Below are 18,687 nucleotides of genomic sequence, written 5' to 3'. Positions count from 1 at the left end.
AAGTATACACTTGAAAATTGGATTTGACCAAAACCTTACAAACGTTAGCAAAACATTACCAGACTGCAACACTGCAAACTTAAGGTCCAAAACACAACGAGGAAACGGATATCAAACACAGCACTATCGAATAACCATTTCTTGTTTGTTTTATTTTTACCCCCCATCAAACATTGATGAATACGTTCTTTGGTCCGGCAGTGGACATAATTACGGCAGAACGTTTTTTCATTTGATGTTCAACATTCCCATCGTCAGTCTATGAAACGTCCGGCTACTCGTGACGTCACAGTTTGTTTTTACAGATTTAACCTAATTTCAGCCTAACCTCATTCCGTTTGCTATCGTGAAGTTACGTGATGCAGTAATCCCCCACAGACCTGGGTTCCTGCCGATATTGAACCATATCTGCTTGGTTGATGTGAAGCGAGGATTTTTTATGGCGATCTATTTCGATTTATCTATATCCACCGACGGCCCTTTTCAGATTTCTTATTCTCCTCAGGTCGTCGTAGAAAGTGATACAGTTTGGGACCTGACAATGTTAAAATAAGAAATGAACTGTAATATGAAACTAGGATATGTTCCTTAAACAGGCAGCGCCTGAACCCGATTTTGACCTTCAAAAGCAATATAAATAACACCCACCTGCCATTTTACTTCGCGGAATTGTCATACTTTCGTTTACAATCAGGGTGCGCAGTGCTATAAGCATCTCTATGCGTAATATTTATGTAACTGGGTCTCACCTGGGTAACTTGTCTTCTACGATATGGCTGTGCACTGTCGTGATGGTGATTTCGCACATTCTGATAGAAATTTAAAAATGAGATGTTTTCTATGTGTAGAACAATAGTGAGTGAATTCTGGGTTGACGTTGCTTTAAACAGTATTTTATTTACGCCATTATGATGACGTGTTAGCTCAAAGGAAACCATCGATCGATATCCAAAGGTTTGAAGCCCTAAAGTAACGTATTTGTAATAAATACCAGTTTAAACGTACAGGTATGTGAACAAAACCCCTTGACGAAATAAGAGCAGGATAGAACCGTGAAGTTCCGGAGTAGAATAAGTCTTCAGTAACCCATGCTGGCTGTAAAAGGCGACTATGCTTGTCGTAAGAGGCGACTAACAGGATCGGGTGGTCAGGCTCGCTGACTTGGTTGATGCATGTCATCGTTTCCCAATTGCGTGGATCGATGCAGATGATGTCAATCACTGGATCACTTGTCCACACTCGATTATTTACAGACCGCCGTCATTATAGCTGGAATATTGTGCATGATACTGATAGTATAGTCTGTGCAACAAAAGTGACATTCGTAATTTTTTGGATGAAATTAAGTCATTTTCCAAATCTTTAACATCTAAAAATCCCACATTATTTTATGGTAAGCTTGGCTATGTTCCTCCTCAACTCTTTCTTTTCGCTAAATAATTTATTTGGCATGGAAATCTTTTACACAGTACATGCACTAATTTGCCCGGTCTGAGAATATACGGGTGTTGCTTAACTAATTTCCATGTATATATATATACCTTCCGTTCAACAAATCCTTTAGATGTGACATTTATTAACATAAAGGAATGTTTTCTGTAGTTATCAAGTTGTTTTCTTTTCCAGGGACGACAGCTGTTGCCGATGTGTCTGCCGCCAACACCACCCCTGAAAAAGGTAATGTCATGCTATATTTACACTTTTAAGTATACTCCTACCAAAAAAGCCAAACCGTATATGTGGTTTTAAGAGATCCATTCTGTGAAAGCTCCAAGGTTTTAATTCAATTCGTGGGGCATGTGAAACGGCGTTCATCAAATGTTAACGGAGAAATCTTTGCATGAAACGGTTGGACCGTGGTGTCCACGACTGGCATAAATGACGGTACGACACCCCTGCCCCGTGGAGCCAAGAACGCTGCGGATGACGTCTTGTGGATTGGCAGCCCAGTCGAACTGAAGAGCTCGGCGCAAATGCTGCAGATTCCCTGGTTAAAGGATGCCTGGATGACGTTGGCGTAAACGTCTGTCTCGTGCACCCAATAGGAGCTCAATTGGAATGAATCCAGTGCCACTGACGGTCACGGCAGTATGTTTAGAAACCAGCGCAGATGTGTGGTGTGTGGGGACGGGCACTGTCAGACGCCTGGTTGTTGTAGGGACGGGACAACGCGAGGTCATAAGATCTCGTCACAATAACACCGGTTACACTACCCTGGAAAATATTGGTAATACCTATGCGTTTCCTTCTACGGAGAGTATATTGTAGCACTCTGTTAAAATCAGTTGTCAACCATCTTCGATGTATCTTGTGAAAGAATGTCATGTTGATATGCAGAACACGTCACATATCAGAAACCTTATCCCTGGTACAAACATTGACATTTTCATTTTCTTTCTCACGTTCTTCCGTTCAGAAACTTCAAGTCAAAACCCGTTGACGAAGACACGCATTACACACGAGGCGACGGCGACAACGAAACCATCAGGCGCAACACCAACAACGACGACTACGTCAGTCACGACGCATCGGGCATTCTGTAAGTTAGAAGACTAATTAACTCACTTTAGAAATAATTCCCCTTCTGAATCAGAAATATACAGGATGATGTATTTCCTCCTCCTTCATCTGTAATGGAAGCGAACTATCGACGTGGCCATGGTGAACATGTATTAGTCCTGTGACAGTGCTATGTGTGTGTGTGACAGTGGCCATAGTGTTGGTATATGAGTATAAGTATGTGACAGTGGTATAAGTATGTGACAGTGATATAAGAACGTGACTGTGGCATAAGAACGTGACAGTGGTATACGTATGTGACAGTGGCATAAGTATGTGACAGTGCTATGTGTGTGTGTGTGTGTGTGTGTGTGTGTGTGTGTGTGTGTGTGTGTGTGTGTGTGTGTGTGACAGGGGTATAAGTATGTGACAGTGGTATAAGTATGTGACAGTGGTATAAGTATGTGACAGTGGTATATGTATGTGACAGTTGTATAAGAACGTGACAGTGGTATAAATATGTGACAGTGGTATAAGAACGTGACAGTGGTGTAAGTATGTGACAGTTGTATAAGAACGTGACAGTGGTGTAAGAACGTGACAGTGGTATAAGTATGTGACAGTGATATAAGAACGTGACAGTGGTATAAATATCTGACAGTGGTATAAATATGTGACAGTGGTATAAGAATGTGACAGTGGTATAAGTATGTGACAGTGGCATAAGAACGTGACTGAGGTATAAGTATGTGACAGTGGTATGAGAACGTGACAGTGGTATCAGTATGTGACAGTGGTATAAGAACGTGACAGTGGTATAAGTATGTGACAGTGGCATAAGTATGTGACAGTGGTATGAGAACGTGACAGTGGTCTCAGTATGTGACAGTGGTGTAAGAACGTGACAGTGGTATAAGTATGTGACAGTGATATAAGAACGTGGCAGTGGTATAAATATCTGACAGTGGTATAATATGTGACAGTGGTATAATAACGTGACAGTGGTATGAGTATGTGACAGTGATATAATAACGTGACTGTGGTATAAGTATGTAACAGTGGCATAAGAACGTGACAGTGGTATACGTATGTGAAAGTGGTATGAGAACGTGACAGTGGTCTCAGTATGTGACAGTGGTATAAGAACGTGACAGTGGTATAAGTATGTGAAAGTGGCATAAGTATGTGACAGTGGTATAAGAACGTGACAGTGGTATAAGTATTTGACAGTGGTATAAGAACGTGACTCTGGTATAAGTATGTGACAATGGCATAAGTATGTGACAGTGGCATAAGTATGTGACGGGGGTATATGAATGTGACAGTGGTATAAGAACGTGACAGTGGTGTAAGTATGTGACAGTGGTGTAAGTATGTGACAGTTGTATAAGAACGTGGCAGTGGTGTAAGAACTTGACAGTGGTATAAGTATGTGACAGTGATATAAGAACGTGACAGTGGTATAAGAACTTGATAGTGGTATAAGTATGTGACAGTGATATAAGAACGTGACAGTGGTATAAGAATGTGACAGTGGTATAAGTATGTGACAATGGCATAAGTATGTGACAGTGATATAAGAACGTGACTGTGGTATAAGTATGTAACAGTGGCATAAAAACGTGACAGTGGTCTCAGTATGTGACAGTGGTATGAGAACGTGACAGTGGTCTCAGTATGTGACAGTGGTATAAGAACGTGACAGTGGTATAAGTATTTGACAGTGGTATAAGAACGTGACTCTGGTATAAGTATGTGACAATGGCATAAGTATGTGACAGTGGCATAAGTATGTGACGGGGGTATATGAATGTGACAGTGGTATAAGAACGTGACAGTGGTGTAAGTATGTGACAGTGGTGTAAGTATGTGACAGTTGTATAAGAACGTGGCAGTGGTGTAAGAACTTGACAGTGGTATAAGTATGTGACAGTGATATAAGAACGTGACAGTGGTATAAGAATGTGACAGTGGTATAAGTATGTGACAATGGCATAAGTATGTGACAGTGATATAAGAACGTGACTGTGGTATAAGTATGTAACAGTGGCATAAAAACGTGACAGTGGTCTCAGTATGTGACAGTGGTATGAGAACGTGACAGTGGTCTCAGTATGTGACAGTGGTATAAGAACGTGACAGTGGTATACGTATGTGACAGTGGAATGAGAACGTGACAGTGGTCTCAGTATGTGACAGTGGTGTAAGAACGTGACAGTGGTATAAGTATGTGACAGTGATATAAGAACGTGACAGTGGTATGAATATCTGACAGTGGTATAATATGTGACAGTGGTATAAGAACGTGACAGTGGTATAAGTATGTGACAGTGATATAATAACGTGACTGTGGTATAAGTATGTAACAGTGACATAAGAACGTGACAGTGGTTTACGTATGTGACAGTGGTATAAGTATGTAACAGTGGTATAAGAACGTGACAGTGGTGTAAGTATGTGACAGTGGTATGAGAACGTGACAGTGGTCTCAGTATGTGACAGTGGTATAAGAACGTGACAGTGGTATAAGTATGTGAAAGTGGCATAAGTATGTGACAGTTGTATAAGAACGTGACAGTGGTATAAGTATTTGACAGTGGTATAAGAACGTGACAGTGGTATAAGTATTTGACAGTGGTATAAGAACGTGACTCTGGTATAAGTATGTGACAGTGGCATAAGTATGTGACAGTGGTATAAGAACGTGACAGTGGTATAAGTATGTGACAATGGCATAAGTATGTGACAGTGGCATAAGTATGTGACAGTGGCATAAGTATGTGACAGTGGTATAAGAATGTGACAGTGGTACAAGTACGTTACACGCAAACCCGCGGCCTTTGCTATATTCAAGTTCAATGATCTTGGACACGACGTTAAACCCCATTTCACAAGGTTGTTGTGATGTAGCTTTGAAGTTGCCGCCGATGGCGTAAACCACGTAACACCTGGCGCGTTGTCAACAACGTTAGATATCTTGCGTAGCAAACTTCCCCTGGGGCCATGACATCATTCCATTGTCTCATTCCAGCACCAACAACAACTACCGACATCTCAGCGACATCCAGCAAACCGGCTTCTTCACCATCGACCGCCATCACCACGGATGCATCTTCACCAAACGTGATAACAACATCTGTGTCAACATCATCATCTGCAGGAACGACAACTACCGCGCGTGTTGTAACGACGACAGCTACCCCAAGTACACTTTCACCTAGTACATTCATTCATAATATATACTATTCCACTTTCAATAGGGATGTGTGTTTTCTTCATATGTTACACAAAACAGATTTTCCTAATATGTCAAGTGACATATCTTATTACCCCTATCAAATATTGAGTAGTATATAACAGGTATTACAAGCAAACCAAGAAAGGTTTCAGCGAACATATGTGTATGTATAATTACAGATAATAGTTATGAGATCATATATTCGTAGTTTTATGACTGTCCCAGCAGAACAGTGATTAGTTGAGGAGAGTTATGTCCCTTAGTTGTGCGAGGATCCGATCATCGTGGATCGTACTTATCGTGTCAAAAGAAACAAACGTTCATGGAACGAGTCATTTGCGGCCTCGTCGCCATCAGTTTGAAATAAATTTTGCGGGTGACATATCCTTACTGTAATATACCTTGACTGATAGCACTTCCTTTAATTAGCCGTCAACATATGTTAAAATATTTGGAATTCGTGTTATTAGTATTATTATTTAATGTTATTTTCACGCTTTCATTGAGGGCGGGGCGGTCGGGTAGCCTAGTGGTTAAAGCGTTCGCTCGTCACGCCGAAGACCCGGGTTCGATTCCCGACATGGGTACGATGTGTGAAGCCCATTTCTGGTGTTCCCCGCCGTGATATTGCTGGAATATTGCTAAAAGCGGCGTAAAACCTCACTCATTCACGCTTTCATTGAGAGCCTGATCAACCCATGCATGCCGTACCCAGAACACGTAATCCGGTTTAGCATTGATTATCAAGCAGCAATCGCTGGTGGAAAGAGGCGACTAGAAGGATCGGGGTGGTCTGGTTCGATGGCTTGGACGATTTCGTGTCAACGTACCCCGACGGCGTGGAAAGATGCACATGATATCAATTATTCGTTCACCTGGCCCAGACTCGAATAGTTACACCGCCATCATATAGCTTAAATACGGAGTGCGCCGCAAAAGAAAAAAACCCTTACCTTTGTACAAAATACGAAGAGCAAATAATTTATCAATATATGATTCAATAATTGAACAAGTTTCTTTTATTTTCAGGTATCCATATGAGCAACACGAGGACATCCTTCGGTGCTGATGACGCTACACTGACATGCGCAGTGAGATTTGTTACCGCTTGGAACTACCTCCTGGTATTACACAATACACCGTCCGAGGCGGTCCCAACCATCACTCTCTACCCCAATGGGAGTTACACAATTACTAAAGAGGACATCAAATCCAATTTGAATGTCACGGTGGACGCCAAAGATGAGGGGGTAGTTTTGACCTTGACATTCAAGAAGGTCGCGTGCAGTGACGAAGGGAACTACGCATGTACGTTGTTCACTTCCGAGAACACGTACGCTGCGCATGGGCTGTTAGAGATCGTAAGTAAGTATCGTGAGCATCGTACGTAAGAGGGAGTGAGTGAGTGAGTGTTGTTTAACGCCACACTTATATTCCAGCTATATGACGGCGGTCTGTCAATAATCGAGTCTGGACCAGACAGTCCAGTGATTGACATCATGAGCATCGATCCATGCAATTGGAATACGATGACATGCATCAACCTATTCAGCCAGCCTGACCTCCCGATCCCGTTAGTCGCCTCTTACGACAAGCATTCAGGATATCGTGATAAGAATAAAGACACTCTGGGAACACTTGACTGATTGTTAGTTTTGTCATTAACTGGTAGACATTTGATGGGTTGCAGAAGACCTATTCTACCCCGGATCTTCCCGGGTGAGTGAGTAAGTGAGTGAGTGAGTGAGTGAATGAGTTGGTTTTGATGGGTTAGTGTGTGAAAACATGGTGTTGGATTTACTTTAATTATTCAATGTACAGGAACTGGAAATTGGTAGAGCCTACCCCTATAACTATACTTTACCGATTGTAACACTGCATTTTTCTCCTTGCAGACATACCCACACGGCCGCATCTTAGTCTCCCGGTTGAGTTGATCGCAAACCGTAAAATCAAAGAACCAATCACGTGCGTGGGGAATGTGGGTTACCCAGAAGGCTTTCTGTATCTCCAAATGAAGTCCAAGTCGTCACCTCATTTCACCACACTTCCGGCTCACGTGACCTACGACCGCCGGGAATGTCACGTGACAGCCACAGCCCAGCTGATTGGTTTCTCCCCTACGTTAGAAGCCAATGGAACTGTTATTCGCTGTATGATAGAAAACAGTCGTCTGCTGCCACGCGGTCATGACGTATCCACCGCAGCCGTCATGGCGGTACTGCCAGGTAATATACGTCATATCATTTCTGACATGTCTGATGTTTGTCCGAGGGCTGTTTAATCCTACTGAGAATAGACCAGTTTGTTGGACGTAGACATAAATCTACATAGTATTACCGATTTCACTTTGTCAGAACGTTGTGGCAACGTTAGGTTTACGTTGTCGCAACGTTGTAGGCTGACGTTGTGATACGTCATTTTCACGTTCTCACATGTTATGGTAACGCTGAAGTTACGTTGCGGGAACGTTGTATCTTATGTTGTGGGAACGTTGTATTTTACGTTGTGGGAACGTTGTACTTTACGTCGTGGGAATGTCGTATTTTACGTTGTGGGAATGTTGCATTTAACGTCGTGGGAATGTTGCATTTAACGTCGTGGGAATGTTGCATTTTACGTCGTGGGAATGTTGTATTTTACGTTGTGGGAATGTTGCATTATGGGAACGTTGTATTGTACGTTGTGACAATATTATATGCAACATTCTTCTGAGGACTACCATGGCCGTTGTCACAACAATGTGAACTAATGTTGTGTTAGAAAGTTGAAATGCGATGTGAAAACGTGATCTGATTGTCCATATACCGTAATGCCTGTGATATACGCGGAGGCAGCTTTGTGGAAGAAGTGAGGTGCGTGCGTGCGTGCGTGCGTGCGTGCGTGCGTGCGTGCGTGCGTGCGTGTGTGTATGTTGGTGTTGGGTGGGGTAGGGAAGGGGGTATATTATAGTAACAAAATGCAAGATGAATGCAAATTATGTATTTTGGAAACACCTGGCAAGGAGCTAAGACAGAAATCAGTTCAAAAACGGCCTGTTCTAACTCAGAATCCCGAATGAGTGAAACACATGGCTATTCTGCCTCGAAATCCCGAAGGGGTGAAACGTATGTGGAACTGGGGACCTCGTCTACCTCAGGATTGCGAGAAGCGTCACGTATGGAATACTGGGGACCTATTCTCCGGGTTCCCTAAGTGCAGACACCTATTGGGTCCCATAGATCTATTCTACCCCGAAAAACTCGTATGCGATACTGGGAACCCACAATACCGAAGAAATGACAAGATTGGGAACTGGGGACTTATTCCCTCCTTGAATCAATCCCCATGTACAGTCCGTTTGCTGCAATATGGTACCGATGAAATGCAAAATAAATATAAACCCAAAAGCACCATTTCGTTTTAAATGGCATGAAAGTTATTCATTTGTCCATACAACTCGTCACTATAATTTCAGATATTGTCATGAAGTAGAGAAAAAGTTGTTTAACAAAGTTACTCTCATTGTCATTGCCTGTTGTTACAAGGGGGTCTACACTGTAAACTGAACAGCCTTACATTCGCTCTTGAAATTGGCGCGTGTTCGGCCAACCCACGACTGTCTTTTCTGTAATAAAATCCTGTCAAATGAAAAGTCTAAATCAGAAGCGTATCTTTCTGTAGTAGTTATTAAACGGAATATACAATGGGAATCTGTAAAATATTCTCAAAGCAATGTTAGTGATGTTCTTGGTATTGCTATTCAGCTTATTTCAAATGCAAATAAGAAAATAATCAGAACGAGCTCAATATATCATTACAATACGGTACATGATGAAATTCACAGATGATTTGAAAACCTTGGTATTTCACGTTTATGATTACTGCAAGTCGGAGGGGGTGCATAGACAAAGTTGAGGCCAGAATTCATAATGTAATAAAGGTGTTTCAGTCAACTATCAGTCAAATTATGATTTCAGTTGACAGTAACAGTGACAGTGACAATGAAAATATTTCAGAATAGAAGTTTTGAGACGACCCCTGTGTTCCGCGATGCCCTTCAGCTGTTATGTTTATTGCGCAGGCCCCTTTGTAACAACAGGCAGTGAGGTGAAATGGGGTTGAAGTACCAACAATTACATGATAGTTCGTTGAACAACATTTTCAATGACAATGTCTGAACTTATGGTGACGAGTTGGTATGGACAAATAAATAATTTCCATGCCATTTAAAACGAATTATTGCTTTCGTATTTATATCTATTTTGCATTTCATCGATACGATTTTAAAGCAAACGGACTACTCACACACAGCGGTACCGAGGAATTAGGTTAAAATGGAATTAATAAATTGAATGTCATTGTATCCAAACTGCGTGGATCGATGCTCATGATATCAATCACCAGATTGGCTGGTCCAGGCTCGATTGTTGAAAGACCGTGGTCATACAGCTGAAATATTGCTGAATGTTAAACAACAAACAAACAAATAGAATGACTACCCATCGGAAACACGCATGTTGTGCAGGGACCTATATTCAGTCCTACAATTAGTCAGCGCGGAGCAACACGAATGAGTATACTAGGAACCGTCTCTGCCCCTAAATACACACGGGTGAACACCCATTGACTACAGGGAACTTTTTTGTCCAAGAAGCCCTATGAGATATATACACATTCTTTCTTCATGAAAGTGACACAACTCGTTGACTCGGAATTCTCAACGCGCATGTGTAATCAATATCTGGCGAGAACTACAATGTAGTTCCCTATGACTATCAGAGCTTGGGGAGGACGGAAAGAGGCGATGTAATCTGACTGTCTAACTCCATCAACTGAGTCAATGGGTATGTGTATTTTGACAATTGAATCCTTCCGCGGTGATGTTTGTTCGTACATTCAATCTATCACAGGTTGGATATGAGTGTTTGAAAAAGGGAATGATATAGAAAATGACTTTGCTTGAGTGGAGACAGTTTTACTATATCGACTGTATGTACAGTTTGACGTATTGGAAGGGCGTCATGGAATTTAAACGCTCAAGTCGCAGCCGATTGTGAGAAATAAAGTCCAGATGGACGGGTTGAAGGGGCGCTTTAACTGACTTACACCACGTGGGCCACGAACGTGCAGCCGATTGCGCAAAGATGCAAAACCGTAAACCGAGGCTCTCTCCCCTTTCGTCCGAATCGAATCGTCCGACCTCGGCGTGGAACACGTGCAGGTTTAATTGAGAAAAACGGTCTCACCCCTTTCGTCAGCAGCCCATTTATAAGAAACCATAAAATCTGACTGACTTACACCACGTGGGCCACGAACGTGCTGCGGATTGTGCGAGGATGCAAAACCGTGAAGCGAGGCTCGCTCCCCTTTCGTCCGAATCGAATCGTCCGACCTCAGCGTGGGGCACGTGCTGGGTTATTTGGAGAAACATGGTCTCACGCCACTCGTCAGTAGGAAATTTTGTCAGATACCATAAAATCACAAATGAAACAGTTTAAGTACATGTCTCAATGACGTGTCTAGATCTCCAGTGAACACATTATATCATAATCTTGTTCTTGCTGTAGTGGTGATGCTAAAGATATACCTAGCGCCTGTCTCTCTGTGATGTCAACTTTCTGCCACCCTGTCATTTTTTTTACCAAAATCCAGACATCTCTGGCAAAATGTGCACAATTAAATACAAACACGTAAATTGAAAAACCCCTCAATATTTTCGTTTGAAGTTGAGTTGAGAAAATTTAAGTTGTGTTCATGATCAAATGGTTCATTAAATATAAACGGGTAGAAAATGAAACAATCTTTTATCCTATTGTTTTTTTACGTGCAGTGTAAAGCTAGTTTTTATCCGAGATGATTAATTATTTCACTTATTAGTCCAAACGCCTGTATTTCTTTGATCTTAATTATACACAGAGAGCGAGTTTATTTAAGAGCCACCCATTCTGGGTTATGAGAGACACATTAAAACATAAATATAACATGTTATTAAGATGAAAAGGTAATGTAAAAAGAATTCATACCATCTCATAAAAATATACCTATGTTTAAATATAACAGTCTTTTACGGTTCAGCCATTTTTAGCTTCAGCTCTTACACTTGTATTGAATACACCTAACTGGCAGCATAAGTTGTATACTCCCCATGAAGCTGAGAACTAGTGATAGAGAAGGTTTGATGGGAAAATATTTACCACGTGAGGACAGAACAGGTACTTCCTGTAATAGGAATTATTAGGTACATGAGTATAATATTTCTTAATATGACATATTTTCACAATTTACGAAAAACATCATTGTGTAAACATGTTTAGGGCTGCGCTACTCTGCTTCGTGTGTCACCACAAGTACTTGTAGGTAATATTTCACATCTAAATGACACGTGAAGCGAAATAGAAGTTGTTTATTGTTGTTGTTGAAAATATACTTAACGTATCGTCTCCTGTCAATTCATTATCCTCTATTTACAGACCGCGGTCAAATAGCTCGAATATTGCCGAGTGTGGCGTTAAACAACAAAGAAACAAATTAGAAGCACACATATAAACGATGTATGAGGGGATAGCTAATTATGGCCTAATTGTTACGGGCGTGGTAATATCACTAAGGCGATAGGCTAATATATATCTGTGCACGCTCATTCATTGAACGGGGTAATGACATGCGATTTAGCCTTGCCCCCAGTGTCGCCGTAGACGCATGATATACCGAGTCAGTTACTTGACCACAGATGACAGTAAGCCTCATTATCTGTATTTAGTAAGTGGCTTGTTGTTATTGTTCATCTTATCATCAATAATACATCATGTGCTAAACACGAGATTATTGACAATATGTCGTCAATATTTCCTCGTTAAATCGCCGTAGTCCAATTATATGCATTATCATACACGGCAGACGATGACTTCCTCATCAGCAGCCAGAACATCTTCCCATCTCGTCTCTCTTCAAAAGATGATTCAGGGGCAGTGGGGTAGCCTGGTGGTTAAAGCGTTCGCTCATCACGCCGAAGACCCGGGTTCGATTCCCACATTTCTGGTGTCCCCCGCCGTGATATTGCTTGAATGTTGCAAAAATGCGGCGTAAATCCAAACTCATTCACTTACTCACTCACTCAAAAGACCATACTTTCATATTTAACTGATATTATTATGCATGTTAATCTCTCCTAGAAACGACCTGTAAAAAGGTATACCTGTCAGGTATAAGTTTAACTGCAACACCCCAATACTTTAAATTACACAATTTAAGGACTTCTTTAACAGACATGCCGGTAGGTACACTGCAGATAGCAACACAATATGACCAAACATCTGCTCGACCAGCTGTTGCCAAAGTGATGCTGCAGTTATCCACCAACTGATACAACCAACATTTGATTTTGGTGAATGTCTTGTATTTTTTGGAAGTATTAGGTGCTATTTTATTTATGGGGCGGTCGGGTAGCCTAGTGGTTAAAGCGTTCACTCGTCACGCCGAAGACCCGGGTTCGATTCCCGACATGGGTACAATGTGTGAAGCCCATTTCTGGTGTCCCCCGCAGTGATATTGCAGGAATAATGCTAAAATCGGCGTAAAACCATACTCACTCACTCACTCACTCACTATTTTATTTATAGCAGGTCATAACGTTATCTTGAAGAAGCGCTCGTACAATTTCCGACATCGCAATCATAATCTTCACATACTTTGTCCGCACCCAGTGTAATTAAATTTAGACCTTGTACTCCGATACGATACGTCACGGCATAAAGAGTTGAGAGAACTTCCTCAGACCGTAGCGTCACGTGAACTCTGAGTGAACTTTGGCCGTCTGATCGACAAGAAAAATTCGCGGGTTATTTAGCCAATCAGCTGCCAGCTTACTAAAACAGTTCGGGTTCCCTGTTCCTCCTCTTTGATGCGGGAATTTTGACTTGTACAAATACAAGACTCACTCAGAAGACAAATATCCTTCAATCGTACTCCCTTCTGATGTATGAAATATCCACAACAATATAATGGCGTCGATGTACTATCTACTTTCGGAACTTATCGTTCTAGTTCGTTTTGGAGATACAGAAATCCGATACGAATGCTTCTCTCTCTCGTATCGAGGATTTAGCCTACACGCTGATTTTCTGATTAGAAAGTACACCTGACGCGACCACCTCGCGGGATGTCCTTAGATCCCCGCGTTAGAGAGGTGTCGTATCGGAGAACAAGATCAGTAAAAGATACTGAAGAAGACGATCGCGATGATGAAAGGAAGAAAATGACGATGTTGAGGAATAAGGAGGAGGAGGAGGATAAGAAGCAGAGTGATGATATTGAGGATGTGGGAATGTATTTACGCTGCTTCAACAATGCACCATCAATGGATGCAGCTTCAAACACTATTAACTATCATAAACTAGTCTGTGAAAGGCATTTAGAAGTGATACACATAAGGAAGAGAATTTATGGATGTCAACTTCTTTATTATGAGGAACAAAACGTTTCGGAGTATATGCTTACTTCTTCATCAGGTAGTTTTTGTTACGTTGTGTTCTTCGTAAAAAAGAAGGTGACATCCATCTATTCTCTTCCTTATCATAAACAAGTTATACATACCTAATCAGTTTTCTCTGGAAGTTGGAGCACGTGTGATCAAAGGTGAGGTGAGGTGAAATTGGGTTTAACGTCGCGTCCAAGATTATTGCACTTATATAGCGACGTGCATGCACGTGTATGTGTGTGTGTGGCTGCTTGTACTAGTCCGGACTGATGCCGATTTATAGTGCTAGCTCACTGAGATACCATGCCGCAGTTTAACATGAATACCCCACTCAGACACAGTATACTGACTCCGAGCCGACCAGTCCTTGTTTTAGCCCCTTAATGCCGAGCGCCAGACAGGGTAACACCAAGTACAATCTTTTAACGTCTTTTTGTATGACGCGGCCCGGGATAGAACCCTCGACCTTCCGCTCTCCGGGCGGACGCTCTACCACAAGACCACGGAGGCGGTCTCTGTGATCAAAGCGTGGTGTGCATGTGACCAATGAACGTGATGTACTTGACACATGTCTTGATGGAGGATGTATCTACGTCTTTATCTGTATCCTTCTCATACGAGGATGAATACTTACAGAATCACGGTAATAAGTTTACTTCGTCGTTCAATATATACTGATGAACAGAAATAAGTGAAACCCACATCTCATGTCTGCCTAGCGGGTAAAGCTTTGACGCATCGCTCCTCAGATACAGATTCGGTTCCCAAAAATGGATAAATCAGCCAAACGATCTATAAACAAATCATTTAATGAATGAATCAACCAATGGTTTAATTATTTCTGCCCCGGGGTCGATGGCAACCATCAATCAGTCAGTCACTAATTCGTTGATTAACCATACGGTCATTTCACTGAACGTTCAATCAACCGACAGGCCGTCAACGCACCATCAATCACTCAGCCAATCGTTTAATCACTCCCTCAGCCAATCGTTCAATCACTCCCTCAACTAATCGTTCAATCACTCCATCAACCAATCATTGAACGACCCAACCAATCTTTCTGTCAATCACTCAGCCAATCGTTCAATCACTCCCTCAACTAATCGTTCAATCACTCGCTCAACCAATCGTTCAACCACTCACACCACCAATCGTTTAAAAATCAACTAATTGTTCTATCAACCAATCATTCAATCAATCCCAACTTTTCATTCTATTAACCCATCATTCAATCCATCATTCAACCGATCGCTCAATCATCCAAAAATCATTCAACCAATCGTTCCACTAACCTATGACTTCTTCTCGCTCCAGATGACATCTGTGGTCTGACGGTCAACGGCAGCTTACGCCACCCGTACTCCTGCAGCAAGTCCATCGTGTGCACCAACTCTGACCCATCTGTTGGACAATGTCCAGACGAGCTCTGTTTTGATCCAAGCAGTGGACAGTGCGGCCAAGTTGGTAAGCTCGTGTCATCGTTCACAAACACATGCTTTGGCGGTTTCCCGCCTGTGCTGGGAGGTGTTAAATGTTTGATATGTTTGTTTGATGTCCAGCAAGCAACATTTCAGCGACATAACGGCGGACAGTCTGGCAATCCGCATGATGATATTATGAACAACGATCCCCGTCCTCGGGGCACGGTGACACGCAGTGAACCAATTAACCGAACCGACCACACGAGCCAGTTGGTGGCCTCTTACTACTTATGTTGCTTGGAGCCTATTAGAACTCGGAATCCCCGCGGGGAGATTTATAGGAGTGCAATTATTTGAATTTGTTTCCAGTTTCATTGTATAGAGCAAAAACAAAAACATTTTACAGCATTTCTTCAATTTTCATTTTTATTGATGATTTTAATTATAGCCTACATGTAATGTAAAAAGAAATGCGTTCCCGTTCTTACTCATATTCCGTGTTCAACGTCGGGGACTCAAAATATTTTTCCTTTTTATCCAGTATTCAAACTATTCCAGTACTACTACTACTACCACTACTACTACTACTACTACTACTACTACAATTACCACTAAATGTATTCTTATACTAACACCTACAATGCCTACTATATATGTACATGAGCCGTGTTAAGTTATATGATCAACTGTTTTCCATTATACGATTATATACTGAACCGCAAACGAAACGTCACCATGGATAGATATATGAGAAACCTTATTTGTCGAAAAACTGTAAACATACTTTGAGACATATTAAAAAGATAAAACTGGGCAAAACTGATCATCAAGGTTGAAATTAAAGCGTCAAATGTTCTTAAAGCGAAACACAGCACTAGTCTCTGAGAAAATGGCATCACAAGTCAGTATCTCGTGTGTCCGCCATGTGCATTGATGAATGCAACGTCGATACATGGAATGGATAAGGCGGTTGATGAAGGCCACAGGCACTTGTGCCGACACTCTGAGGAACGCCTGATGCAGTTCAGCTGCAGTTGTCGGCCTTGGTCGGACGTCATTCAGCCGTCTTTGAATCGCGTCCCACAGGTGCTCAGTGGGATTTAAATCGGGACTTAGGGCAGACCAATGCATGGCTCTGATGCCATTCTGCTGGGGGAAGTCTCTTGTTGCTCTCGCAGTGTGGGCACGGGCGTTATCATACTGAAACCCGTGGTTGCGGCGACGTGCCAAATGAGGTATGGCGTGTGGTCTCAAGGCTTCATCAATGTACCGAGCTGCTGTGACACCATTGCCTCTCCCTGGACCGATGTTCTGGAAGACCACAGGGCCGACCCTCTGTGCAAGACCAATTCCATCCCGCACCATGATGCTTGGACCACCCAACGAGTCTCTCTCAACAACACAAGCATCCGAATAACGTTTCCCACGGCGTCGCCAGACTCTCTCTCTGCCATCTGCTGTTGAGATACAGTAACGGCTCACGTCTGAGAAGAGGACTCTTCTCCACTGCTGGTGGCGCCAATGCTGGTGCTGTGTTGCCCACTGAAGACGGTCCCGGCGATGACGTGGTGTCAGAACGGGGGACCTGTGACAATGGAGGCGTCTCCTTGTCAATCGTCGACGCATGGTGTCCGCACTAATGTGTCGCTGGTTCGTCCCCATGGTCTGTCGAGCAATAACAAAGCGATAGCGATCTTAAAGATGCTGTCGGACAATCTGACGATCCTGACGTCGGGTGGTCCTGACATGGTTGGTCATGTGTAGTGTTGGTGGTCTGGTACCATTGCTGGGGCCTGTATATGGTCCTTACGTGGACTTGAAATGCATTGTCTACTTGCAGTGCGGTTTGTCCAGTTTGCAATCGTCCAAGGGTTTTGTGTTGCTGATTTCTTGTCAGTCTTGGCATGTTGTAGCAATTCAATAACGAATAAATGTTATCCGATCTGGGTGGACTTTTATAGGGCAAGAAATCGGGGAACGCATGTGCATTTCAATTTGCACGGAACTCTCGTGCATCGGGTTACCATGGCCGTTGACGCGATGCGTTTGGGCGATCGGTTTCATTGTCATCAACTTTCATTTTTCCTGACAAGGTAATGTTAAATTTTAGAAACTTTGACAAAAATTACCGAGATTTTAATAACACCTTATCATGCAATGTTACTTGGGGTGACGGTTCTTTTGCGGTTCAGTATATTAGTGAAATTAGAAACATCAAACACGTGTTGTATTTTGTATAAAAAGCATTTAATTCTAAAGCCATCGTGAACTTGACGGCCGAGGTCGACTGGGACTGTTTGATGGTGTATTGTCTTGCCCTGCGGAGTGGATCGTTCCCCTGGCTTCGAAACACTGGCCTATCCGAAGACGATACATTGCGTGATGTAGCCGAAACTCTGCGTGCCACAGCTCATCCCAACTTTCATTCACTAACATATTAAATTCTGTTTCACATCGCAGCCCTGTCGCTGCGCACGTCAACGGGCTCCCTGAACGAAGGCCTCACCGCCATCGCGTGCCGGCTGCTTCACCGGGGAACATGGGACATCCTGTCAGTGAAGAGGCAGACGACATCCGGTTACGAATATGACATCATGCACGTGCACAGCAACGGAAGTGTCGCCTGGATTGATAGCAACCTCGAGTCTCGTGCTCTCAGTGAAGTGTTTATCTCCAAATACGAAGCAGAAATCCTGATATGGATTTCAATCCTCAAGTGTGCTGACGGAGGACGTTATATTTGTGGGGCGTCTGGTATCCAGAACCTCACACAAGCACAGTCAACACTGAGCGTCATCTGTAAGTTCATTATGATTCTCTAACCTGATAACCGTGCGGGACAATATTCATGGCGCTTCGTCTCTCAACACTGGCTTGTAAGCTTTGACCAAATGTCAACAAAAAACGTTACTACTGTACGATCTTATTATCATGTAAGTAATACTATATCTAATAACGCTAGGAGCGTGCCTTTCCTGGTCCGCTTGACACAAGTTCCTTGTAAAAGATACAGTGTTATTTCACAAGTTCGAGATGTATTCATTTCTGGCGTGTTAGGTGAAGTAAAA

General features: G+C 42.5%; 1 protein-coding gene across 1 annotated transcript in view; it reads left to right on the top strand.

Annotated features, from left to right (window-relative positions):
- LOC124145151 overlaps positions 1–18,687 on the top strand; it is a 46,862-nt gene that overhangs the window by 11,770 nt on the left and 16,405 nt on the right. The window contains exons 7-13 of the mRNA XM_046514841.2: positions 1,627–1,677; positions 2,417–2,539; positions 5,531–5,704; positions 6,767–7,102; positions 7,633–7,965; positions 15,513–15,662; positions 18,080–18,418. Of these exons, the coding sequence (XP_046370797.2) occupies positions 1,627–1,677; positions 2,417–2,539; positions 5,531–5,704; positions 6,767–7,102; positions 7,633–7,965; positions 15,513–15,662; positions 18,080–18,418 (1,506 nt within the window). The remainder of the gene's footprint in view (positions 1–1,626; positions 1,678–2,416; positions 2,540–5,530; positions 5,705–6,766; positions 7,103–7,632; positions 7,966–15,512; positions 15,663–18,079; positions 18,419–18,687) is intronic.

The sequence above is a fragment of the Haliotis rufescens genome, unplaced genomic scaffold (assembly GCF_023055435.1).
Source record: "Haliotis rufescens isolate VD_foot unplaced genomic scaffold, xgHalRufe1.0.p SCAF_9, whole genome shotgun sequence".
In the NCBI taxonomy this organism is placed as follows: Eukaryota; Metazoa; Mollusca; class Gastropoda; order Lepetellida; family Haliotidae; genus Haliotis; species Haliotis rufescens.
The sequence above is the reverse complement of the archived record's forward strand: the minus strand, read 5'-3'. Positions and strand labels throughout refer to the sequence as shown.